At 48.1% G+C, this 23706-nt stretch overlaps 10 protein-coding genes across 11 annotated transcripts; 5 read left to right on the top strand and 5 right to left on the bottom strand.

The window, feature by feature from the left end:
* Positions 1–193: 193 nt before the first annotated feature.
* Positions 194–2003, top strand: BDCG_17012 (uncharacterized protein). The gene is made up of 3 exons (XM_045426180.1): positions 194–1086; positions 1148–1298; positions 1362–2003. The coding sequence occupies exon 1, from the start codon at positions 594–596 to the stop codon at positions 1035–1037; it is 444 nt and encodes a 147-aa protein (XP_045280997.1). The 5' UTR covers positions 194–593; the 3' UTR covers positions 1038–1086; positions 1148–1298; positions 1362–2003.
* Positions 2004–2563: 560 nt separating this feature from the next.
* Positions 2564–7073, top strand: BDCG_04768. 2 transcript variants are annotated; one of them, XM_045420408.1, is made up of 2 exons: positions 2591–3403; positions 3503–7061. In XM_045420408.1, the coding sequence occupies exon 2, from the start codon at positions 3508–3510 to the stop codon at positions 4285–4287; it is 780 nt and encodes a 259-aa protein (XP_045276526.1). In that variant the 5' UTR covers positions 2591–3403; positions 3503–3507; the 3' UTR covers positions 4288–7061. The 2 variants fall into 2 exon arrangements, with proteins under 2 accessions (XP_045280996.1, XP_045276526.1); XM_045420407.1 differs by having other exon boundaries at positions 2564–7073.
* On the bottom strand, positions 4348–7817 carry BDCG_04767 (translation initiation factor eIF-2B subunit gamma). The gene is made up of 2 exons (XM_045420406.1): positions 7168–7817; positions 4348–6879 (listed from the first exon to the last, which is right to left on the bottom strand). Exons 1-2 carry the CDS (start codon positions 7346–7348, stop codon positions 5285–5287), a joined length of 1776 nt encoding a protein of 591 aa, XP_045276525.1. The 5' UTR covers positions 7349–7817; the 3' UTR covers positions 4348–5284.
* A 68-nt stretch (positions 7818–7885) lies between these two features.
* BDCG_04766 (uncharacterized protein) lies at positions 7886–10067 on the top strand. The gene is made up of 2 exons (XM_045420405.1): positions 7886–8857; positions 8916–10067. The coding sequence occupies exons 1-2, from the start codon at positions 8165–8167 to the stop codon at positions 9546–9548; spliced, it is 1326 nt and encodes a 441-aa protein (XP_045276524.1). The 5' UTR covers positions 7886–8164; the 3' UTR covers positions 9549–10067.
* A 355-nt stretch (positions 10068–10422) lies between these two features.
* On the top strand, positions 10423–13499 carry BDCG_04765 (uncharacterized protein; the record flags this gene model as incomplete). The annotated part of the gene is made up of 3 exons (XM_045420404.1): positions 10423–10786; positions 10854–11066; positions 11125–13499. The coding sequence occupies 3 exons, from the start codon at positions 10423–10425 to the stop codon at positions 13497–13499; spliced, it is 2952 nt and encodes a 983-aa protein (XP_045276523.1).
* Positions 13500–13983: 484 nt separating this feature from the next.
* On the bottom strand, positions 13984–17045 carry BDCG_04763 (Swr1p complex component). Its single transcript, XM_045420402.1, has 2 exons — positions 16272–17045; positions 13984–16184 (listed from the first exon to the last, which is right to left on the bottom strand). Exons 1-2 carry the CDS (start codon positions 16775–16777, stop codon positions 15482–15484), a joined length of 1209 nt encoding a protein of 402 aa, XP_045276521.1. The 5' UTR covers positions 16778–17045; the 3' UTR covers positions 13984–15481.
* On the top strand, positions 14159–15706 carry BDCG_04764 (2OG-Fe(II) oxygenase; the record flags this gene model as incomplete). The annotated part of the gene is made up of 2 exons (XM_045420403.1): positions 14159–14191; positions 14631–15706. 2 exons carry the CDS (start codon positions 14159–14161, stop codon positions 15345–15347), a joined length of 750 nt encoding a protein of 249 aa, XP_045276522.1. The 3' UTR covers positions 15348–15706.
* A 71-nt stretch (positions 17046–17116) lies between the features above and the next one.
* On the bottom strand, positions 17117–19203 carry BDCG_04762 (uncharacterized protein). The gene is made up of 2 exons (XM_045420401.1): positions 17955–19203; positions 17117–17888 (listed from the first exon to the last, which is right to left on the bottom strand). Exons 1-2 carry the CDS (start codon positions 18291–18293, stop codon positions 17457–17459), a joined length of 771 nt encoding a protein of 256 aa, XP_045276520.1. The 5' UTR covers positions 18294–19203; the 3' UTR covers positions 17117–17456.
* A 240-nt stretch (positions 19204–19443) lies between these two features.
* On the bottom strand, positions 19444–21260 carry BDCG_04761 (Mis12 domain-containing protein). The gene is made up of 3 exons (XM_045420400.1): positions 21092–21260; positions 20705–21025; positions 19444–20625 (listed from the first exon to the last, which is right to left on the bottom strand). Exons 1-3 carry the CDS (start codon positions 21143–21145, stop codon positions 19981–19983), a joined length of 1020 nt encoding a protein of 339 aa, XP_045276519.1. The 5' UTR covers positions 21146–21260; the 3' UTR covers positions 19444–19980.
* A 154-nt stretch (positions 21261–21414) lies between these two features.
* On the bottom strand, positions 21415–23705 carry BDCG_04760 (extracellular serine-rich protein). Its single transcript, XM_045420399.1, has 3 exons — positions 22565–23705; positions 22277–22482; positions 21415–22197 (listed from the first exon to the last, which is right to left on the bottom strand). Exons 1-3 carry the CDS (start codon positions 22793–22795, stop codon positions 21837–21839), a joined length of 798 nt encoding a protein of 265 aa, XP_045276518.1. The 5' UTR covers positions 22796–23705; the 3' UTR covers positions 21415–21836.
* Position 23706: the final 1 nt, after the last annotated feature.

Below are 23706 nucleotides of genomic sequence, written 5' to 3'. Positions count from 1 at the left end.
AGAGAACGGAAACAGCCAAAAACACGCCGTTACGGGTACGGGGGCGCTGGTATGTATGGATATTGGTACGGACAGCAAGTCGTTCCAGTAATACCGGTCTCCCCCCCCCTTAGGCAATGTAGGCACGGAGCGGCCTGAGACATTGATCATTGATACCCAGGTACGCGCCCTGACTAGCTGGTTACATGGGCTTACATACCACACATACCACACATACCACGGTCAACCTCGATAACTCCACTACACAACAATCCCGCGCCTAGGTGTGGACCCTGCTGGTGCCCTTTCCCTCCGCCCAAAGCGAGTCATATATGAGGCTACAGTACATGTATGTACATACATTACGGTCCATACGTTACCTGACCTTACCATACCTCACGCTACCGTTCCGCTGGCTGCTGGCCTTACCAACAATACAAGGAGTACACTCCCAGGCACACACACACAGCCCGCTCTGAGGAGCCTTGGGAGAACGCTCCAACAACCCGTGGACAGTATGGCAACTTTCTCCAAACTTACCTGGAGGAGATCATAATATCTCTATTATTATTCTTGCGGTGGTGGGTGGAGAATACGTCAAATTAATAATTGCTATGCCGTTGAGGAATGCGAATATTCAGTGGATGAAACAGGGGAAGAGAGGGCAATGGGCTGGTGCTTGGGGTCGGGGTTTGGGAAGACCTTGTCCCGTCCATTGCATAAACGTTTACACAGAAAACAGCATCATCCCCCCTCCCTCCCCTCCCCTCCCCTCCCCTCCCCCGAATTACAAGAGTTGTATCCAAAACATTGTATTATTTATTTATTTCCTTCCTTCTTTCGTTCTTCATGCTGGGGCGTCTTTGCTGAGTCGGACGGGGAAACATTTATTAAATTTTATTAAATTCAAGGCTTCCAGGTCACTATTCAATCCCATCCATGCCAAGGCCAATTTTCACCGAACCTCTCCAAACGATTTTCGAGCAACCTCCGAAAATCACATGATTAAAGTGGTCATAATTTTGACCCCATCGACTACGCCTGGCTGCCCCTCCTAGATTTTGATTCAGTTCAGAAAAGTTCATTGTACTGTCATTGATATAAAGTGTAAGTTTTGTCTTACATCATGAAATACTCAAAAATGAATGCTAATAGCTGGTCTTTTAAGACATTCCTTGATGCACATGCAACTATTAAAAGTGATACCAGTGCCTGGAAATTATGGAATGTCCACTGTCATCAATATTGGCAAGGGCACAGTTAATAAAGAGTTCTGAAAAGCAACTGCACAGAATGACAAAGAGCTGAAGGAGAAGAAGGTGAAGGCATTGCTGGTAGAATCTGGAGATCCACGTATAGTAATGTTGCTGACATCTTTCTAGAGTGGAACTGATGTTGTTGTTCTTGAGAAGGAATACTTCGTGGGCAAACACTTAGATGGCCGGCCGGGTCACACATGAAAAAGAGGGAGACAGTGTCATCCACTCACGCGCAGCCGAGGGAAAAATTCATATTCTTCTCACAGGGCCCAAGGCAGTGCCAGCAGATGAGCTAAGAATCCTCATCTTGAATGATGTTCAGATCAGCCTGGTGTTTCAGAATGTATTAATTTGATGATTTATTCCCAGAGATTCCTGATCCTTGAAACATTCAGAAATATTGTGAAAATCAAACAGTTAAATTCCCTCAATATCTCAGGAGTCAGAACTGACTTCAAGGCTGTGGGGCAAGAGCAGTTTGACATGAATGTATGAAGAAGTCAGATTGAACAAGGAGTATTGTAGCTGTTCTGTGTTTGCAGATAATTATCTTGATAAGTATGGAGAAAGTTGACAAGTTAAGAGAAATAGAACAGTATTATCTGTTTATTCACTTCATAGCTTTGAGATGTATGATGTATCTACATACATACTGTTAGCAATTTTTATTTTCTCTTCATATATTTAGAAATAGAGATTAATCAAAAATCAGAATCAGATTGCTAACAACAACTGCATCTGAATTCTGTTAAAATAACTAACTAGATGTAAACGGCTTAAGTAATTAAGAAGACTAACTCAGACTAAAAAGTGTTGATACTTCTAAAAATGTAATTCTATAAATTTTTCTGCTCAATTAATCTCAGACTTCTGACTGTAATGCACTGTCTGATATTCAGAAATGAATTGGCTTCTAGAACATCTTCTTCGAGCCATCAATTCAAAGCAGTCATCAGCTGATAGCATCTCTGAAGTTTAGCAGGAAATGAAGCAAATGGAACAGAATTGGGACAAGATGAGACAGAATAGGATGACATGATACTATTTATATTTGGGATTTGGGTTGACTTTTACCCCTACTTAAGAAATTGTTTAATTGCAGTGTTTCGCGGCATCCATTGTTGAGATCAATTGGTTCACTAGACAAGGTGAGAGAGAATTAGTAACCCTCAATAACCTACACAGCCACGCCGAATGTATGGTTGATATGGAGGTAATTTGGCAGGAGAGCTTTTTGATTCCACGCAACCATTGCAAGTGTGAAAAGGCCATTATAGGTGTAACTATCCCAAACTACAGCCGGTAGCCAATGTGTAGAGGAAGAAGACAGAACTTTCGAACACAGTTAGGTCGTTCAGGCCTAGCTCTTATTATTCAAAATACAGCGTAGTTTAGAAGGAAAAACAAAACCTACAGAAATTTTCGGCCTTCACTTCTCATCTAGCCTAAACGTAAGGTTGGTTGATTGATTGTACATTACACTAATAATATAGCCGCGCGCAAGCATCCTAGCATAAAAACACGTGTTCCTTTCCGTATCCCGCACCTCAAGAACCTTGGAACGCGGCTAGAGCCACGTGACAGGCGCGTGGACGCGGCTCTTCCCCGGCAACCGCAAATGACAAGCTTCAATGTCAACACTGAGAGCACACTCGGCGGCATCTACAACGACAAACACTCCACCATGAACACTCTGGAATGTGCCTGTCCATGATTTATTCCATTCCCCGTCTAAGCTACTGTCTTGCTAATGCCAGAGGGATAATGGTATTTTCCATAGGACCTTGCGGAAACACCGAATGGAGTCTGTTATCTGGGGTTACCACCCCCCATGACCCCGACATCAACAAATGACGCTCTCTCGGGATATCCCAGGGAGATTCTCTGGAACATAACTATTTATTTCCTTCTCGATGAAACTTTCCTCTTCGCAATGACACATGGCGAGTGAATGATCGCAAAATGACGCAACTTGAACGTGATTGCTACAAGAAATACAAAAACGCCACTTTGACGCGCCGCATTCATTTTCTCATTTCCTTCATTCTAACATACGTTTTTGTTCCTCTCGTTCCTCCTTATCTCTGCACAGACTATGAAGTATCTTGTTTTGAGATCAGGTCCAATATTCAGTTTGGTATCGATGTCACCTCGGTTGTCCTGAAGTATCGATTCAATAGAACCCGTCACCAGTTTCTTCTTCCCTACGCCATTCCTCCCTGTGAGCATTAGGTCCCACTAATACTGTTACTTTCCTATGCTAGAAGACATGTCATTATTCGGTCAACCAGGAATCCCTCTGCTTGGCGAGCATTTGGAATTGATGCAACAGGATGATTCTACTTTTCTGGAACTTGCACTGGATCCAGACGTTTTATCTTCAGAGTGTAGGACAGACACTTTCCACACCGAATCTTCGTCGAAATCCGTGACACCCGCCTTTTTTGAGCAAAAAAGTTACTCAAGCCCAGCAGATGATGTCAATGCTTCCCCTGTGACGCCATGGAATAGCAGCCCTACGCAAATTTATCCCCCAGCTACGAACTCAGATACACAGGAACTTTACGACGCCTTAAACTTCAGCGAGTGGTGCCATGATATCACAAACTATGCGAGCCCTTGCCCAGATCCTCTTGGCGAGACATCTTGGGGCCAAGGTGTTCTGGATACAGGGCCCCTTGGCTCTCTATCCCGTTTCATGCCCAGCTCCCCTTCACGGATTCGATCCAGCGTCCCTCTTCCAAGCTTCGATAAAGATTCTCCCCCGGACTTATCTCAGATTGATTTCGAAAAGCTGATAGATTCCCATGAATTGTTGCCAGATCTGACCTTAACTCCAGGAGCATCCCATCAGGCCGAGCAGAACTTTGAGAACAAACGCGAGCGCTCGGACTCCTGCCTCGCGAATCCTACATTCAAACCTCCACGGAAGAAAAAACCCGTGTTGGTGCGCGAATATAACTTACGAAAACTACCCTCTAGAATGTTGAAAGATCCTGCAATCCAGGACAAAGGGTCTAAAAATATACGCAGACATCTATCAAGCTAGGTAAGAAACCTGCCTCGGATGAGCGTGATAATCGGAAAGACGCGATCTGCGCGTCTATCTAGCAGGATCCAGCTGAAGGCGCATCATATGCCTAGATGACTGAGGGAAACAGATTGATTCTGTCTTCTCCTCTCTTTGCATATGCTCCGCCAGGATTGAAGAGTTTAGTTGTGCTCTTCTTCATTTTCAAGCTTTATTCCGTTTTTTATCTCCTGCATTAGCATTTTCGTGACGTCATTGTTTAATATTGCCAAGGAATTCCTAATTGAGCCTGCTGGATCTGCAGGCAGAAACAGTAATCTGTTAAATCTTCAGCTCAGTAAGGAAAGTGCGGAGCTGGTTGTGATCTAGATCCCTGTGGGGCATTTCGACTTTTTCCTCTTCTTGATCTACCATTCAGACCACTCCAAATGGGTTTCGAAATTCGAAACACCCAGTTCCGTTCAATTCGTGCCCGGAGTTTTGTTTTGGTTTGGATATCAATTTATTTTGGTCATTCATTTTTAATATTTTTTGCGAGATGTATTTTTTTTTGCCATTTGGGTGTTGTTGTATTTGTGGGTTTTGCATGTCTGCCAAAGTGCCGGCTGAGAGGATTTTTGCTTGCTGTGTTCTTTGAGCTCTCTTTCTTTCTATAACTTCCTTTCCACAGTTTCTCAAACGATATTCCGATACAAGTTACGTTGTGCAAATTTTGTAATATTACAACATGGACGCGATCGCAGACTTGAGGTGAGTTCGCTTGTGTAGTGAGTGACTCCAGAGGGATAATTCTTTTCCGAGTGAGGGTGCATTTCCATTGCTTTCTGTTGTCTATTGCTAATTTTCCTTTGCACTTAATACTCCGAGATAAAAAAAGAAGAAGAAGAAAAGGTAATAAGCTCATAGCCAGGTAACCCATGTTCATTAACCAGGTAGTTCCGCAAAAAATGCCCGCCATTCGCTTCTATCCATTGGTCCATTCGTCGCATAAATATCCTTTACTCATCACTGGAGCTCAACCCGCCCAATGCCCATCCCCACCAATAGATTCCTCACCATCGTCGTTCCCATCCATATCCATATCATCCATATCCTCATCCAACCCCTCAAAAACCATAAATTTCTCCCCAGTCGCCTCCGTCTCCTCAGGCACCACGTTCCCATCCTGGACCTCACACTCCTTCAGCACAGACTCGCGCCCAATCTTGCTGCGCCGCCCAATAATACAGCCCGTAAGCTGACAGCGCTCATCCACCACCACGCCATCCATCAGCAGGCAGCGCGTGAGTCGCGCACCCGTCGCAATCCGGCAGTTGGCGCCAATCACGCACTCCTTTATCACACATTTTTCCTCCACGGTCACGTTCTCGGCGATTAGGCAGTCGGCCTTGGTGACTGTGCACCGCTGGGCGATGCCGGCTGGATGGGCGATTTTGTTCATGTGCGCAAAGGGGGAGGCTGCTTCGCGCCCAACTTCGGCGATTGGGTCGAGTTTCGCGAGGCGGAGGGAGATGGAGAGGAGAAGGGCGGAGCTATCGACGCGCCGGATTAGAGGAGCAGAGGGTTGTGAGGGGTGGACGTAGGCGAGGATTGGGGGCACGGTGAGTTTCCCTGGGGACGTTGGGTTGGGTTTGGTTGTATCTTGTTGGAAGGTGAAGGCACGCTGGGGCAAAGAGGGTCGAGTCTGCTTCTGTGTTGCACTGCTGCCGTCCGGGTTGACGGTGGAGTGGGATATTGATTTTGTGGTAGACATGGCTGAGAGGTCGATTTCTTCCTCGACACGTTCTTCGGCTTCGAACGAATGGCTGTTGGTATCCTGGTTGGCGAAGACTTCTCGTAGGCCTAATTTCTCGCCTAGGCCCGTTTGCCATTCGGCCTTGGCCCACCATCCGATCAAATCTTCGCTGACGCTTTCAAACTTCTCGTTTCTTTGGGCCATATCTTTCACCCAGTATGAGAATAAGTAGATATGAGCATCCCGGTAGGTGGTTAGGAGCTTCACTCTCCCATGACTTCTCAGGAGTGAGTGACGGATCAAGAAAGCCTTCTTCTTGGCCATTGTATTTTTCAGTGTATCCATTGGCGCCGCATAGACAAGTTTTGATAATGAGGCGCGCACCGATCCGTTTCCTCCTGGTCCACCGTTCACAACGAGAGCATCATCTGCATCCAGGGGTGCCACGGCCAGGAAATCGGCCACGTCCCCTTTAATCTTCTCTTCTTTAGACGTTGGCATGGGGTACCATACCCCGAGGCCACCTCTTCTTCCACCATGCTCGCCGCCAACGCCCACCATGCTGGAAATGCGGCTTGAGAATGCCTCACCGACTGACGAGCCATCCAGAGCCCCTTGGCTCGACATCCACGCTTCGAGGAGTGATTCGCCAAGTAGGTCGCATATTAGGTCGCAAGGAAGAAGCATAAAATCGGACTTGATGCATGATTGCACTTCAGGTAGTCGCAGGAGCTCCGAGGTGCCGGTAGTAAATGTTAGGTCTCGAGGCGCAAGCACTGAGGGGGAGGGAGAAGGTAGAGATGTAAGATGTGGATTTTGCGATAGTGCGGCCTCTAACGCGGACTGGCTTGATTGCGGCGTTATGAGAGTTATATCTGGGGGGTTTATTAGAACATTGCATATAATAGGAATTGGACATGAGATTGTTGATTGAATGATATTTGCAGTTGATTGGGGTATAAGGGCTGGTTTCTTTTATTCTAGTTGGGGTTCCAAAGTACGGGATCCGCAAAGGCAACCCAATCCCAATATGTTAAATCATTTTTTTTTGATCCCATCCGTATGACAGTAAATTAAACCCCATTGAAGGTACAACTGAGCAGAACTCCCCACAAAGTCAAAGAAGAAACAACGATCTATGCAATATTCAAGAGAGCACTTACTTGTAATGCCCATGCGATAGCACCAATCTAACGGGTACCAGACCATAGGGCGGTTCGCAATAGGAACGAGGGCTTTAGGGAATTCCTCGGGGTTTGAAGTAAATGTATTCAGAGAAACACCAGGACCACAGAGTATAAGAGCCTGAAACCCCGCATGGGGCACAACATAGGAATGAGGCATGATTCTAGCTGGCAATGCGGGAGGTTTGACAAAGAAGAGATCGCGGGGCAACGCGAGCTGTGATAATGCCCGTCTCTTGGCCCAATATTCTGGGTAACGCTTTGTCCACTTGCTCCGTAGGCTGGGCTTCAAAAAAGACAGTTCTATTATAGGCAAGCAGCTTTTTCAGGGCAAGGCAAAGCGCTTCCTGGTGGGAGCTTAATTTGCTCCTTTCGGGTCTAGCAGAACTGGCGGGGGCGCGAATTGTGATCAGCCGATAATGGTGATGATAATAGTGTGTCTGTAGAAATATCCATGCCGATCCAATGCCTGCACTCTAGCGATGGTTTCAGCTATATACTCCGGGTAGCCATTGTCCTGGGGGTACAGCGGAGGGCGCAATATCAAAGAGATTCTCCTGTTGAAGCTTTGTTCGGTACCATGACTACCAATTTTTTCCCGATGAAGTTTGTCCACGTGACTTTCCTCAGCAACCCGCCAAGCAAACAATGCAAACACCCCATCGCGGCTCCTTCTCCCGGCCAACAAACCCTCGCCCAGCCACATGTTTTCCGCCCCGCAGCTACACGCTGCAAACTGCGCTCCGATTCCGAGGCTTATTGACGAGGTTGGAGTGTCGTAGCGCATGGTTTATAATGATGCCGATTTCATTGTCTATTCCCTTTTAAACTCTCCGCCTTGTTTCTAGCTCTCTTTGAGAACAACAATGCGGCTTTCTTGTCTCGTGCATTGATTCCCGCTTGTGGATATACATAACTATACCTCACTATTATTTAATCCCCTTGTGTGCATAACCAATTTATAGCCCCGTTTCCCATGTCAAACCAACCCTTTGATGGTCGTCGTCGACACGGTGGCCCGAGCGGATTTAGCTCGACTGGCAGAAGGACTGCTCTTGGGTATTGGCTCCCTCTTGCTCTCACCGTCGGCGTCGCGACCGTCAGCCTTGTTGCTTGGGTATGGAGTGAGCGCCGCGACGGCGAGGACGACGACGGTTACTATGGGGATAACGAACACGACGAACGACGGGATGGCAATGCGCCGGGAAGACATGAGCCTGGTGCTGAGTACGACCAGCCACAAGGGGAATACGCGAGGGCCACAGGGGTTCATGATGGAGCACACCCCGAGGATGCGAGTGTGATATCGCGAGTCCAAGGAGCATTACGACGAACACCAAGTCCGCAGCAGCTATTTGATGGTGCTAGTAGAAGAGTCGCTGCCGGAGTGGCTGCCGCTGGGGCTGTCGTTGGAGGCGCGTTGACTGCGATTCGAGAAGAGGGAGCCAACGATTTCGAAGACCATTCTCGATGGACCGAGGAAGCGAATTCTCGAGGTGTTCTCGCGACTGCGGGGCCTCCTACTACGGCAGACACGTTCCCTCCTCCTATGGTAGCTCCAGCGAAGAATGCGCCTCCCACAAAGTCCAGAAGAACCGTGGCCATCGTCGTGTCTTCGGTTAGCGACGTGGAACATCAAAACGACCCGGAAGGCCAAACCCCGGAACATGTAGGTTTTCTTATCATAAATGCTAATCAAATAAGTAGTAACTAATAGCATGTTATAGTCTATCCTATCCCATCTCCCGGAATACGTCGACCCTAATACGACACGTGTTTTCGTCCTAATATATGCTCCCGGTTTGCAACCTCGTTCAGCGAATTCCCCAACCTCATCTCGACCAACACCGTCTCTTTCCTCCTCCTATGCCAACATTACTCCTGAGGAGGCTAATATAGAAACTCCGCAAGATTCATCCGGCCTTGATATCGTTGAACCTCGCCCGGCAGGTGACGATTTTGGGTCCGCGTCGCCTCTTTTCAAGTCTCTCTACAACCAAGCACAGGCACTGGTCGACAAGGAGACAATGATTCTACCCTTCAGCACATCAAATGGACACGTCCACATGCTTCGGCACCTCTCCCCAGACATTGTCTATATCCAAGAAAGCATGACCGGCAATGACGGTGAGCCAGTCAACCAGATTACAGGATGGGTTCGGCAGGTCGTGGTTGTAGTTGGCGCAGAGGGCGGGCGCGGTGGATTGGTGGATAGCGATGACGAGTCCGCGATGGGTACAGACAAGGGAGAGAAATGGTGGCAGAAGGAAGGAATAACGGGCCTAGGCAAGCGAATTGACGTGGTGGATGGGCTGAGAACGGGGGAAGACTGGAGACGGCGTGTCTCTGGTCATGACTGAATGATAGTGCCAGATCTCCTTTTGTTGACATTTTCTATGGAGAAGGTTTGATGTTCTCCCAGTTCATGATATGCCCTCCCCGTCTGAATTCCTCTTTTCCCTTGTTCATTTCTTATGCCTATTCATTATATCCCCTTGGCTTTTTTCAACGGTCTTCTTCCTATATTTAGGTTACTTCTTTATAAAATATTCACCACTTAGTTAGCTTGTCTGCTTTTTTACTTTAACATAGTTTGTATTTTATTTTTATGCTACAACTTTGGTTGAAGAGAGTAGCATTTTGGCCAATCTAGTCACAATTCAACTACTACCTGGTTCGGAAACGTTTTTTCTCGCGACTCAGCTTAGCGGTAACACCAGCCAATTTGAGTCTCAACAAAAAGTTTCAAACTCGCACTCTACCAACCTTATCTCCTTCAGCACATCTCATACTTCAACGAACTCTGATGAAGCTGCCGAGGTTGAAACAAAGTTGCCTTAGTCATCACACACTAGATCCCATTCGAGCATAGTCACGTGGCTCCGGAGCAGGGCGACATGACAGCCTCATCCTTGGCACCGAACGACGACATTTAACGACTGTTCAAACGACAACGATAGCCATCAGACTCCCCGTCTATACCAAATCCTTTAGCATTCCGCCGCTTCATCCGACATCTTGCGCTATTGCGTCATCTTCTCATCCAATTTTTTGTCCACCGGAACCAGTTGTGGGCGTGCCGGTCGCCGCACAGTTATCCGCGCTTTCTCCCCACATGTCTCCCGCATCGGCTCGTCCATCACTATCTGGGGGCTATATTATTCTTATCCGTCCTGTTTGATAACGTCTTAACCGTCGCATTCGGACGCTAGCAGCAGGGGCGTCCCTGACTGCATGGAATCGTCCTTCAGCATGGCGACTGCTGTGTCCACGAAACCCCCCGCGCCCAAAATCAAACGTGCTGCTCCGTCATACATCCAGACCGGCATCAATGGCGCGAAGCCGTCACAACCATCTCCGTCTCCACTGGGCTTGGCTTCAAGTCGCGTTGCAGGCGCCAAACAGCCAGGCACGGCAACTCCAACAAGTGCTACCGCCGTAAATGGCGCAAATAATCGTCAGCCAACGCGCCCGAGGAAAGAGGTACTGAAACCCAGCGACTCTGCGTCTCGTTTACAGCGCCTTTCGATAAAGCCCCCCAGCGCAGATGGAGCTGCTATAGACCGGAGACAACTGAAGAAGTTTCCGGAGCCATATGGTCAGTGTTCCCTATCTTCAATTGACTTTTCACCACAAGGTATGCGCTAAATGCTTTGGCGTTATAGTTAAAACTACCTCCTACATCCTTAAAAAGTACTCAAAAGTTCCGCCGTCTTTAACTATACATCTACATCCCACACACTTCCGTTTCGACCAACAGGATGGCAGCTTTCCCTATAACTCCGAAATGAAGGTCATAATCGAACACATCAAGGCTGGCACCGTTCCCCACGACATGATTGAGGAGTTGGTGAGGGGCGGTGTTCGGTTCTACGAGAGTAGGTTTCTGTCATACTTGTTTACATCCGCGAAGTCCTGGGGCTAATTTTTGAATAGACTGCCTTATCGTCCGTGTCGTGGATCATAAATCTATCACCACCCAACCTAGCCCCTCATCCAATGCCGCTTCCGGGGAAAAGAGCTCACCTTTTTCTTTGCACAATTACAATCAGCACATCACCCCTTCACCATTCGTTCCATATCCGCGACAGAACCAGTCGAAGATAAAACCTACCATTAATGGATCTTCTACAGATAGCAGCCAGAAAGCAGATGAACAGCCAGCTTCGGAAACAAATAAGGAGAACGGAGCACCCAACGGGATTACGGCAGGATCTAGCAGTTCAAAGCAATCAGCTCTGAAACCTAAAGTTTTCACAACTGTACTTCATCCCACTCCTCAGTCACTGCTGGCAGAGTTGACGCTATTGTCCATGACTCCGGATCCACGAGCTGTAAATCGCCGTCAGCCTCAAGCATATTCCGCGTCGCGAACTGGATCTGCCGCCCAACCTCCTACTCCCTTGTCTGCGTTGCCATCTTCTCCGGTAACTGACCGTGCGCCTCCAGCAAAGCGACAAAAGATGATGGTAGAACCATCAGAACTTCTAGAAGCCGAGGCAAAACTTATACATGCCACAGCTCCACCGCTCTACCTGGAGCCGGTTGATGGATTAGCAGCTAGTGCGAATCTTCTTAAGTTCTTGGAAGATCCTCGACATTGCAACAAACCGCCTTCGCCAAAGACTAGAAGACGGACTGTCGCAGAGTTAGCTGCGGATGAAGCATTGGCCGCTGAGGAGGAACGATTCATGCTTATCATGGATGAGAGGCTAGGACCTTCTACGTCTGGCAACGGCGGGGCCGCAAAAGCTCCTAATGTTGATGATGAAAGTGGTGCTGCTCCATTCGAACCTAGGTTTTCGAGATTTAAAACGCTCGAGAAAATTCGCCTTGAACACGAAGAGAAAGCTAAAATTGAACACGAAAAGAAGCTTCAACAGGACCACGCTAAAAGATTACAGCAGGAAGCTGAGAGAGAAAAGCGACGCGCAACTGAACAGCGATTGGCAGAAGAACAAAGTAGAGAAGATAGTAGAAGACAAGCAGCGGCAGCACAGCATGCTCAGGTACAAGCACAGGCGCAACTCGTGGCAGCACAGAATCGACGGCCCCAATCCCGGGGGAACCCGCCTATGGGAATTCCTCATCAGCCGCAGCCTCAACAAATGGTTCCAGCTTCTCAGGGTCAACAGTCGTCTCCACTTGTGCGGAATATAACCCCTCATAGCTCGTCACCTATGACAGGAAATTTAATGGGACCCCAGATGAATCAAGGAATACCAATGGCTATGACCAGCTCGGCACAAGGGGCAGGAAGTCCACTTCAAGTTACATCAGGCGTTCAGCATAGCCATCCAGCTATTATGGGACATCCAATGGTTACTACGCGAAGCCAACAGGGTCCAAGTAGGCATGGTACTCCCCAGATGGCGCACGGGACACCGGCTATGTCTCATGCCACACCGATAATGCGCAATGCAACTCCCACGCAGAGAATGACCCATGCAAGCCCCAACGCATCTACCATGGTTCAGACGCCCGTCATGAACCATGCAATAATGGCCAATCCTCAGATGAATGGTGTAATGATGACCCCCCAACAACAACAGCAGGCTATACTACAACAGCGGCAACATCTTATGATGCAGCGGAATTTGCAGGCCCAGGCCGGTGGTCAACAGTTTACACCACAGCAGATGGCACAGCTTCAGCTTCAGGCCAATATGCATGCCCAACATAATATTCAAAATGCTCAACAACACCCCAATATATTCATGCAGCAGCAAGCGCAGGCACAGGCACAGGCGCAGCAGCAGCAACAACAACAACAGGAGCAGCAAGCCCAACAACAGCAGGCGCAACAAAATCAGTTCCCAAATGCGGCAGCTTATCAAGCCCATGCCATGCGATCTCAGTTGGCACAAATGCAAATGTCACAGTCTCAAGCTCCTCACGGTCAACAGCAAGGAAGCTCACAGCAGCTCCCGCAACAGCAGGTCATGCTCCAGGCCAATGGTGTTGCTGCGCAAGGCCAAGGAGCGCTTCCTCCCCGTTACCGGCTACTCTACGCGCAGCGCATGTTGCCGCAAGCTCAAACCGAGGTACGAACAAAATTCATGCAGCAGTTCGGTCATCCGTCGGGCTGGCACGATGCCATTCGCCAGCAGTATCAAGAGCAAGTGGAGAAAACCTCCAAACAGTATCTGCTTGATTTTATGAAGCGAGAAGGTCAACAACGAGCTCAACAAGCACAGGCTCAGGCCCAGGCCCAGGCACAAGCACAAGCACAGGCTATCCAGCATCAACAACAACAGCAACAGCAGCAGCAACAACAACAAGCCATGATGGGTAATGGTATAGGCAAATAGATTGTCATTATCCTTCGCGGTTTGGGTTTGCTTGCCTGCTACGTTACTTTGTGCTGAGCGCATTCTGACAGCGCATTTTCTTCGTGGTAACTACGTGGTAACTAGCCTAATCTATTCTTACCCATCTGCTCCCCTCTTCTAAACATTCAACCCTCTATCCACCTTTTTTATGACCCCCATCTTTCTAACATAACCCTTCACCAACTTCCCAACTTGTGCTATTAACATTCTATACCATATTCCACATCCTTCACTCCCTTCTTCGTTATTTGCATATTGTACTTTTGTCAACCATCAGATGACCTATTACGAACAACTGTGGGTGGCTCACCTTGCAACCTTGCACTACCTAGTTCACCTATCAAGTGAAGCAAAAGATTCATCTATCTTTATCAGGCGTTGTCGTTTTCTTCTTCTTTTCTTTTACTTACTCCCTCTTTTCAAGTTACAAATGGCCTGGTGGAGTTTTTTGTTCTTCTTTCTTTTTGTTTTGAAACAAGGCTGGGTTCATCGGGGATTTCCAATTTATTTTACTGGTAGGTAGGACAGGCTACGGCAGGCGGGTAGGGCGAAGCGAATTGATTTTGATTTTGTCTGAATGGATTCATGAACTATATACTATTCTGCATTCCTTTTGTTCCCTCCTTCTTTTCTTTTGCATGGGTCCCAACTTCTTTCTTTCCTTGAAACTGGTTCAAATCTAATACTAACCCAATTCCTCTGCCTGTTTTTTCTGGGCTTGCCTTTTTTTTTTTTTTTTCTTACTTTGTTCATCGCTCTGATCTCATGTTCATTTATAGTTGCGAGGGTTTCCCTTTCTCCCATTGATTGTGTGTGTTTATATACAATACTCTATTTTGTTCCGTAAGAGCTCCTTGCAATCTATGTGCGTTATGCTAGTTTCGCACTCTTATTTTTACCTCCCAGCCTTAACATCCTATGTTCCCATCGCGGAACTTAATTAATATATTTTCGTTGAATGGTATTATTGCCCTCCATAGGTATATATAAACAGGAGGTATTCAGAGGCAAAGACGTATCGCAGAGTCGTTCCCCACTCCTAAGATTTATATCTTTCATTTATTTTTTCCTTCTCGCAAACCGAGTGCCTCTTACCCCCAATCTCGTCAGTGGCTGACAGCGGTGGAGATTACTACGGAGGATCAGCCGGAAGAAACGGTGGGAAACGGCCTCATCGGCTTCCGCGAGACACTGACGGAGTGTTTCCGGGCTGTGGGAGAGCAAGGGAGGAAATTAAGCGAGCTAATTGCTGAAGGGTTAGGATTGGAGCCCTCTTATTTCGACGGGTATTTTCGCCAACAGGAGTCCCTCTGCCGTTTGATCCATTATAAAACACCGGAACGGGACGGTGGAGATGAGGAAAACGGAAAGGATAAGCATGATGATATCGGTGCCAGCCTCCACAGCGACTGGGACCTCCTCACTGTCCTCCTACAAGACAACGTTGGCGGACTTCAAGTACTCGATTTAAAAAAAACACAGACGTACATCCCTGTCCCGCCGACGCCAGGCGCCTTCGTTATCAACTGCGGCGATCTCCTTTTCCGCTTCACCAATGGTGTGTACACATCCGCCAAGGATATGGTGGTTGCGCCACCACCGGGAGTGGATAGATATAGCATCGCATTTTTCAACAATGGGAATCCAGTGTATGCCGTGGATGTCTTGCCTCTAGGACCGGAATGGAAAGAATGGGTCCAGGGCCAACAAGGTGCTGCGCCCCCGGCTAAAAGGTTCTATGAGCCTATTACTGCCGGGGCGTACTTTGAAATGAATTGGGAAGCCAGTGTCGCCGGGCAGAAGCAATCTCCCGAACGGGACGCATAATGAAAATAGAGGTAATGGTGGTCGTGGCGGAAGAACCTCAATAAACCTTCATTGATTATATGGCATGAAAAGGACCATTATTTCTGTCGAATGCATTTGTAACACGTAAACATAGGGTATTTGATTTCGCAAAGCTATAAGTTCTTCAGTCTCGCATTGCGTCGTTCCTCCTCTCTCTTCGCATCCACGCGATTTAAGAAGTCCATCCGGCCCAAGTAGCCCTCTTTGGCTTTACTGTGCACGTCAAGATCATCCTTGATGCCTGCCCGATCGACATATTCAGCCCAGTCAAGTTTAGACTTCATGACCGTATTTAGTTTAGGCCCCTTGGGCTGTTCAGCTGCTCCTGCACCACCGGGGAAAGCGGTATTCTTTTCCCAGCTCTTTTTTATCATGTCAGGTGGGTTTGGATCGAAGCGGGAATATCTGCGTAGCGGCCTTCGCAGCGGAATCCGAACAGCATCGGATGTGTGGTTGGGCTCGTCACCCCCTTTCGTATTGCTCGAAGTCTTCTTTTTCTTCTTCTCTGCTTCAGAGGAGAGATATAGTTTTGCCTCGGCGGAGTCCTTAGGGACGGTTTTCTCTTCGGTTATAACCTCGCCCGCGAACTTGTAGACTCGTTTTATGGTTATGGTTTCCTCGCCTGGAAGTACCGGGGCTGTCTGGCGAGAGAAATCATTTACTGTTGTTCCATCCTTTGGCATGCCTTCCTCTGAGGTCAGAACACTAGGCTTCGGGGGGATTGGGCTCGGCTCAACCGCTTTCATTTTTTCCCACAGCGCATCTACATCTACCGTAGCACCATCAGCTTTTGCTAAAGGCCGTTGTTCCTCTTGTCTGTATAAAAATATAATTAGTAAGCCCGCATGCAAACATTGTCTTCGCAACATAACCGATTCCAAGAGAAATGGCGGAAACACATACATCCGCATCCTCATCCCTCTCGTCCTCACGAACCCACCCTCGCCACCAACATCATCATCATCATCAATCTCAAAATCATCACCCTCCTCATCATCACTAGGCTTCTTCTCGCCTTTTTTGACCTTCCCTCTTTTTCCGCCCTCTTTCTTCCTCCTCGCCTTCTCCATCTTTTCCTTCCCAATTCTTATCGTAACCTCATCACCAGAATCGAACTCAGCATCCATGATAACATCTCCATCGTCAGGATCAGGCGATAACTTCCTCCTTTTACTGGGTCGACCGCCATCCGCAGTTCTACCATCGACATCCTCCTCGCCCTCCCCCTCTTCCACATCCTCTTCAGCGGGCGCGTTAACATCAAAATCAGAATCCTCTTCGGAGTTATAGTCTTCTTCGTCCTTGCCGTTATCTCCTATTGGCGTGCGGGGGATGTGTTCCGGCTCAGCTGGGTGTGTCACCTGCGACACGCCGTCGTGGGAATCGGCTGGTGAGGCTTGTAGGGCCATATTCTGTACTCTGAGGTTTTCGTAAAGTAGGAAGCTTTATATGTTGTGGTTACAGTTGCAACGAAGTCCCTGTCACATGGACTGGGCGGTTGGACCGAATTTATTGGGTGTAACCCAAGCCGGATCGAACTGGGAAAGAAGAAGTCGTTGGAATCCCAGGCAGAAGGCGAATGCACCCAAAGCGTTAAAATTTAAGAAAAGAGAGCTTGGAACAGTATGTAACTTTCAACAGCTGGCTGAAGCCTGCTTGAAGCCGAAGCCGCAAATGGCGACTCGTTCTAAACTCCGCGCGCCAAAGTTACACGTGACTGTTTCGCGGATGAATATTGTTCCATTCCACTTCGCCAAGCGCCAAGCCCGTTGTTGCCCATTTTACCTTTATAGTTGAAAAATGATGGATATAAAACGGAGAGTTACAGTAGATGTCCACGTTCCTACGCAGAAAATGATGAATTATAAGGCAAGCACAGAACTAGTAAAGCGAAGGGGAGAAAAAAGAAAGCCATAAAGCTAGCCTACATAAAGCATGATCATAAGCCAAAAAAAACTCCACCCAACCAAAAGAAAAAGAAAACAACGGAAATATTACCACGTTGAGCAGGCCCAGGCCAGGATAAGCACCTCTCCAATGCCCAATACAAACACACTTTATCAAAAGCCATCCCATCACTAAACCCCCTTAAAATAAAGAATCCTTCCCATCATCATCCCTACTCCGGTTGCCCCGCCCCATCATCCCTGCCTCCACCCCAACTACAACCCCTCTCTTCCGCTCCATTCCAAACTCCATCCACCACCCTAACAACGCCGCTACTCCCAACACAGCTTCAAGCACAATCAGAACACACATAAGCGCAAACGACGCATGCGTCTCCCTGCACAGTCTGCCAAATTCATCCGTGGCGTCGACGGGTTTACCATCCTCGTCAAGCCCTTCCGCGTACCCCCATTTGCACGTCCAGGTGCGGATGGTTTCGCCGACGCTGTCGCCGTTGTTCACTCGAGGGTCGGTGATGGTGGTGGTGAAGGCGATGGCGGCGATGGCGGCGATGAGGCCGCCGAGGGCGACTATGGTTATAAGGGAGTTTAGGAGGACTATGCGGGCGTGGGGCTAGGTGGGGTTAGTTGGTGTCTATTATATATGAATAGGTGAGGGAAACGAGGAGTTTTTACGTACAGATGGGAGGAACGAAAAAATGAGATAGGCCAGGGTGAGCAAGGCGATGATGCTTCCACAGGCAATCAGGGCCGTGGTGGGACGCAGATCAAGCTTCTCAGGCCACAGGACGAGACCCCAGTTCTTGAACGGGTTGGTTTGCTGGTAGAAGCGGAGAGAGCGGACTTCGCAGCCGATGACAGTTACGGCTATGGCGAAGATGAGGCCGGAGATGGAGATGCGGGCCCAATGGAAGATTTTGGCGCGGCGCAGATAGGCGGATTCATCTTCGTCGGAGGCGGCTAGGGTTGTAGCGTGAGAGCCGTTGTGGGAATCCACAAGCGATAGTGGAGGTGTCATTTTTTTTATTGACGGCGATGAAATGAGTGGAATGGAGGTAGGAAATGATTCACACCTTGCCTCGATAGGATAGAGATGTATGGAATGAAGGGTGGGATGCACTGAGTTGAGATAAGTTCTCGATTCAGCTGTCAACCATCAAACCGCTCGAAGAAAGCGTAGATGGCTTTGCAGTAGTTGATCTAGTTATATATGAAAGTTTTATGAAAGAATAGTGGGGGGAAATAAATCTATGGTTAGATAGATTAATGAAAGGAGAGATCAAAGAAACAGATAAGGCACAGCCTAGACAAGCACAGCTGCCAACAGGATGAATGAAGGTAAAAACAAAACAAGCAACAAAAACTAAAGCAGGAAACGGGAAGTTGGAAGGAGTAGAGGAATATTTGAAAGTGGAAAGATGGGAAGCGGGAGACAATATGTTTTTATTCCTCAATCTGCTGCTACACTCCCAACCCTATCTACTGTCAGAGGGGAGAAGAAAGCAAGTGTGCTCTATGTGGGACAAGTAGAAAAGACATGGGAGGGACATATTAACCCTGTCCCTCCACCCAGCATATCACAAGAACTCCTTCTATCTCAGATCAACGATTGGTCCTCGCAAACTGTCGATCAGCGCATACAAGAATGCATGATTGTTTCACTGCACATTCTCTGCAAACACCGGGCGGCTGCGGGACTTGGTTTGGGATAAAGGACATGGGGAAGGGATTTATGTCACATAGAACACATACGCGACAACCCATTAACACAATCATATCCAATCAAACAAGAAATCCAGGGTTTCCGGTTACCCCCCAGAAGTCTGCAGCTGGGCTTGATATGTAGCGATTCGCCGGCAGTGTTTGGCGCCTTGCGTGCAGAATCTCGGCAAGTTTACATGAAGAAACAGGAAGACGCAGCGCCAGCGCCAGGAACGCCGAGGTGATTGGGTGAGGCTGAGTTAGAGTTGGACGGAGAGTTTGGGTGGGTGTGGGGATGGCCTAGCCTTGTTGGAGTTAGCGCGGGGAAGGGTAGTTAACTAGTTCTAAAAATAAACCTGGATATCAAACCGTCTGTGCCAGCCGGGCGACTAAATCTAACGTCTTCCTTTTCTTGTGAGGATGGCTCAGGAGTAAGGAGGGTTTAGTGTCGAGGAATGTCTACATGATCAGTCTACTCAGGTTATTATATTTCTTCGAAGATCCCAGTTGAAGCGAGAGTTTGGTCTTATCTCTCTTGACAATCGAGAATACCAGCCCAGCTTGGAAATGAAAATTACAGAAAAGAAAAGTTCACTAGACGAATTCAGATAGATCCTGAGTTGAAATTCTCAGCTGCGAAAAGCGCTGGATGCTCCAGACATTAGTCTTCAATAGTCGGGTTGATCACCAGCCAAACAACCAGGTATTTAATTCGTGTTTGATTCGTGGATAACATAATATGCATATAGTCAATTGCCTGTTAACCCTTCGGTTCCCCGGTGTCCCCATTCACCATTCACTCAGGAAAAACCACGCAGACCTATATGTCCAACGGATGGGGGAAAAAATAAAATGAGATGAAAAGATTATTGCGCCGTTCGGAAGTCCCCGACCCTCCCCACCAAACGCCACCAAACGCCAAAAAAAAAAAAAAAAAAAAAAAAAAAAAAAAAAAAAAAAAAAAAAAAAACCACCCGAAAAACAAGGAGAACCGATCGCAAAATTCAACCATCCCCTAACATCCCTACCACCCCTTCTAACGCACGCACCTCCTCCCCCTCAACCCTCCGTCCCGCCACAACAACTCCATGCCCCTCCCCCGCCCGGCCCAACTCCCCGTTCCTCACCAGATGCATCCGCGTCCGACTCTCAATATACGCCCTTCTCTCCTCACGTCTGGGATCTAGCTCCATGTCATCTGCGGACTGGGGCAGGGAAGTCAGCTTCGGTCGTAGCTGGGCTAGCATTGCGCGGAGCGCGTGGAGTTGAGAGAGTATGAATGTTGTGTTTGTTGTTATGGGGTTGCGGGAAGGGTCTGCGGCATCACCAATGCGAAGGCGGCGGGCAGCGGGGTCAGTGAGGAGGAAGGAAAGGTCCGGGGCGTCTGCGGTTGTGGTTGTTGTTGAGGTTGAGGTTGCAGTTCTTTGGGAGTGGATGGCTAGTGTTGTTGCCTCTTTCTCGTCTACGGAGGGTGGATGGGGAGTGTCTTTGAAGAGAATCGAGCGTAGTTGGGCGATTATTGCGTCGTTGCGGTCGGATTCTTGGCGTAGGGCACGCTGTAGTTTTCTGGTTTCGCGTAATTTTTGCCGTTGGAGGGTTATTGATTCTAATGTTGGGGCATTTGGAGGACTGGGGCCGAGGGAGAGTTTCTGATATACAAACGAAGAGGTAAGAGTTACTTAGAGACGGTATCCTAAGAAATTGTTTTGTTTGATAGGTTGCCCTCACCTCGTAATGTGTCAACCGCACCCATCCAAGCAGATCTTCCGGTACAGTCAGGATATTCCTTAACACGTAGATCTCAAACTTGTCAAAGGCCTTATCAACCGTCGCCTCCAGCAGTGTCTCCAATTGATGTAGTCCATTCTCTATCTCCAGCCGCGCTTCCGGGTACTGGATGTTCCCATCGTCGTCTGTATCCGGAATGGTGTCGGGGGCGTGAGAGAAGCCTAGTCGCTCTGGTGGCGCGGTCAAAAGGCCATCTTCGAGACTAGAGATAGCTTGGTAGACCAGGTTGTTTATGGAGTTTATTACGTCGTCTATCAGGGACTAGATAAATATGCAGATAAGTATCCTCCTCCACAAGCAGCTCGTAGTGGATTCGCGGGCACTTACGAGCGGGGTGTAGCTGAAGTGCTCTGTGAGCAGGGCGGTTGTAGCGTCATTCATTGCTAGGGAATAGATCGTGAGACGGGCATATTTTATATTGATCTATATAACTTCCCTGGGCAATGCGCATTCCATGCAAAATCTCCCGCTTGCAGTTGATATTCGCATACCTACCAGAAATGTTAACACGTGAGACCTGAAGGACTTGACAACTTCGCGTGGCGCGTTTGCCAAGGAATCGCGGGTTTTTGCCAAGCTTAACTCTAATTGACCCCCCTTCCAGATCAAACACTGCTGAGACATGCATATCCACGGAATAAACAAGCAGGGCAGCACCATTTTCAGAGTTATTTGTTCCAAATATCAAGCTATTTCAGAATTAAGCTGGGAGACTTAATTCACAACTTCTTAAGGGTATAACAAGTGGACGTTTTTATCGCGCCATTTGTTTCGTTCTACTCCGTACAGCCGACACCGAAAGGGACTGAAAGGACAACATTCGGCTCAGAGCCATTTGCAGGCCAGCCAGCAGGGATTATATACAATAACCAAATTCATGACATAGCCGGGAAAGAAATAGACACACATCTTGGATCAAAATATAAGGGAAGCAAGATTAGGACAGAAAGACTAAGACGAACCTAAAAACAAATTGGAAAGAGAGTAACTTTCCCTCTCGACACCTCCTCAAACCCCCTCTTCATCAACGACAAACGTCAATCAATTTCATACACATCCTTCATCTATCTATCTACAACCCAAAAATGGCAAAGGAAGCAATTAACAGTCCAGAGAGACCAGCAACATGAGAAACTGGCCTGGATGCTGCGTTGAGTGTAGCTGAAAACGGATCACGGCCTTGAGTCGGTGTCGCGGTGCCTGCAGCAACGGTAGATGGAACAGTTCCACCAGAGGGGAGTGCTACTCCGCCACCGCTGCCGCCGTTAGTAGTTGGGAATGCGCCGCCGGTCGGGAGGGCTATTGGGCCGTTGCCGATGCCACCAATCCCGCCAATCCCGCCGCCAATCCCGCCGCCATCACCCCCGGATCCCCCTCCTCCACTCGTAGCGAGGGATCGGAATGCCTCGATGCCCCTATCTGGCGCATCGGGACTGGAAGGAGGGAAAAAAGTGTATTAGAATATTGAAGGCAGGAGTTCACTAGAGCGAGAGAAAAGGTGACATGACTTACGGATTGATAACCATGACCATGCCATTCTGGCAGTGATTATTCTGACCGCAGAACAACCACACGGGATTGGTGTCGTTGATCATAACCGTGAACACAGGCATGTCTGAAGAATCAGGCGATACGGCTAGGAATCCGGATCGAATCCCGGTTCCATCACTCATGGGCGAACAGGGGTCTTCAAATGTGGACTGCGCGACGGAGTGGTTCTATATACGACTACCATTAGAAGCCTGCCTTCCCCTCCAGAATCAGAAATGATATTTTTCCGGATTTGATTTTTTATCTCACCGCTGGATGGAACTGAAACTGGACCATTGAGCCAGGTTCAACTGTAAGAGAGTCTGGATAGAACCTCTGGCTTCCTTCTGAATTGCCAACTTGCACAGCGTGGACCGTAACCATGCCTTCTGGGGACTCTCGTTTCATCGGGGCCCATCCAGCGATGACATCCTCTTCGATTTGCGCGTGTATTCCTGTGGCCAAAAGCGCAGTCGATGCTAATACTCCCCTGAACAACATTTTTGGAGATGTAGGTTTTGTGGTTTGTGATTTACGTTCGTGAACGGGTGGACGGTGGCTAGCCAATATTGTATATGAAGAAACGAAGGAAGGGAAAGGAGAAAGCAATTAAAAAACAGACAAAAAAAGGGGATAATATAAATACAAGCGGCTAGCACTTTATTTTTGTCGAAGTGAACGAGTGAAATCTATGCGTATAAGGGAATATATAAGATTAGGAAATTTATATGAAAAGAAGAACAGAGGGAACGCGGAACATGAAAGAAAGCAGTTTTCTCACAGAGCCTGATGAAAGAGAAGGGAAGGGAAGAGGGAAGCTCAGAAACAAGGGGAAAAGTATAGACTTAAGACGCATTGAGAATACTGACTATTCGAGTCTTAAATTAAGGCCTTGCGCTGTGGAAACCAGGGGGTTGAATATGGAACGGGACTTGCCGCGTCGCAGGTTCCCACGATGGTATCAGGAATAGCAGCATCGTGGCCCTGGGAATTTCCCCAATAGGAATGGATATGCCCTAAAGAGATGGAGAGGCAGAATCATGTTGCCTTTCGGGTTTAGAGAACGGATATCAGACGCAATTGTCGTCGCAGCCATTGCGCCCATTATGACTCTAGAAGAGAGGTAAGGGCTTGGTAGTTCCTGGGATCATCAAATACGCAAGAGAAAAAGACCTGAATGATGAACTGCTATGCACGAAGTACATTAACAGATAATATCACCCTCTGACAGCGTCTAAGGATGGGAGATCTCCAAGAAATAGAATTCTCTATATCTGATGTAGACTTTTGGCATCAATGAGAATGAATGGTCGCTGTCCTGGGATAGCGCCCTAGCGGCGCGGGCAGTCCTGAATTGAGGGCTCCATCCTATCTTTCGGAACGAATGACTAGCAAGAAGTCATTGCGGTCGG

The sequence above is a fragment of the Blastomyces dermatitidis genome (assembly GCF_000003525.1).
Source record: "Blastomyces dermatitidis ER-3 genomic scaffold supercont1.5, whole genome shotgun sequence".
In the NCBI taxonomy this organism is placed as follows: domain Eukaryota; kingdom Fungi; phylum Ascomycota; class Eurotiomycetes; order Onygenales; family Ajellomycetaceae; genus Blastomyces; species Blastomyces dermatitidis.
Note: the sequence above shows the minus strand (reverse complement) of the source record. Positions and strands in the feature narration are given on the sequence as shown.

What these genes read in the sequence shown, in the direction of transcription:
- BDCG_04763 (XM_045420402.1), bottom strand. Translation starts at nt 16,777, where the DNA reads ATGGCCCTACAAGCCTCACCAGCCGATTCCCACGACGGCGTGTCGCAG. An exon ending in AGAGGGATGAGGATGCGGAT is followed by an intron (nt 16,185 to 16,271) that starts GTATGTGTTTCC and finishes ATTTTTATACAG; the next exon opens with ACAAGAGGAACAACGGCCTT.
- BDCG_04762 (XM_045420401.1), bottom strand. Translation starts at nt 18,293, where the DNA reads ATGACACCTCCACTATCGCTTGTGGATTCCCACAACGGCTCTCACGCT. An exon ending in TTTTTTCGTTCCTCCCATCT is followed by an intron (nt 17,889 to 17,954) that starts GTACGTAAAAAC and finishes AACCCCACCTAG; the next exon opens with CCCCACGCCCGCATAGTCCT.
- BDCG_04760 (XM_045420399.1), bottom strand. Translation starts at nt 22,795, where the DNA reads ATGTTGTTCAGGGGAGTATTAGCATCGACTGCGCTTTTGGCCACAGGA. An exon ending in AGTTTCAGTTCCATCCAGCG is followed by an intron (nt 22,483 to 22,564) that starts GTGAGATAAAAA and finishes AGTCGTATATAG; the next exon opens with AACCACTCCGTCGCGCAGTC. An exon ending in ATGGTCATGGTTATCAATCC is followed by an intron (nt 22,198 to 22,276) that starts GTAAGTCATGTC and finishes CCCTCCTTCCAG; the next exon opens with TCCCGATGCGCCAGATAGGG.
- BDCG_04768 (XM_045420407.1), top strand. Translation starts at nt 3,496, where the DNA reads ATGCTAGAAGACATGTCATTATTCGGTCAACCAGGAATCCCTCTGCTT.
- BDCG_17012 (XM_045426180.1), top strand. Translation starts at nt 594, where the DNA reads ATGCCGTTGAGGAATGCGAATATTCAGTGGATGAAACAGGGGAAGAGA.
- BDCG_04767 (XM_045420406.1), bottom strand. Translation starts at nt 7,348, where the DNA reads ATGCCTCATTCCTATGTTGTGCCCCATGCGGGGTTTCAGGCTCTTATA. An exon ending in CTATCGCATGGGCATTACAA is followed by an intron (nt 6,880 to 7,167) that starts GTAAGTGCTCTC and finishes TAAACCCCCCAG; the next exon opens with ATATAACTCTCATAACGCCG.
- BDCG_04766 (XM_045420405.1), top strand. Translation starts at nt 8,165, where the DNA reads ATGTCAAACCAACCCTTTGATGGTCGTCGTCGACACGGTGGCCCGAGC. An exon ending in AAGGCCAAACCCCGGAACAT is followed by an intron (nt 8,858 to 8,915) that starts GTAGGTTTTCTT and finishes AGCATGTTATAG; the next exon opens with TCTATCCTATCCCATCTCCC.
- BDCG_04761 (XM_045420400.1), bottom strand. Translation starts at nt 21,145, where the DNA reads ATGAATGACGCTACAACCGCCCTGCTCACAGAGCACTTCAGCTACACC. An exon ending in ACTTCAGCTACACCCCGCTC is followed by an intron (nt 21,026 to 21,091) that starts GTAAGTGCCCGC and finishes ATATTTATCTAG; the next exon opens with TCCCTGATAGACGACGTAAT. An exon ending in TGCGGTTGACACATTACGAG is followed by an intron (nt 20,626 to 20,704) that starts GTGAGGGCAACC and finishes TTTGTATATCAG; the next exon opens with AAACTCTCCCTCGGCCCCAG.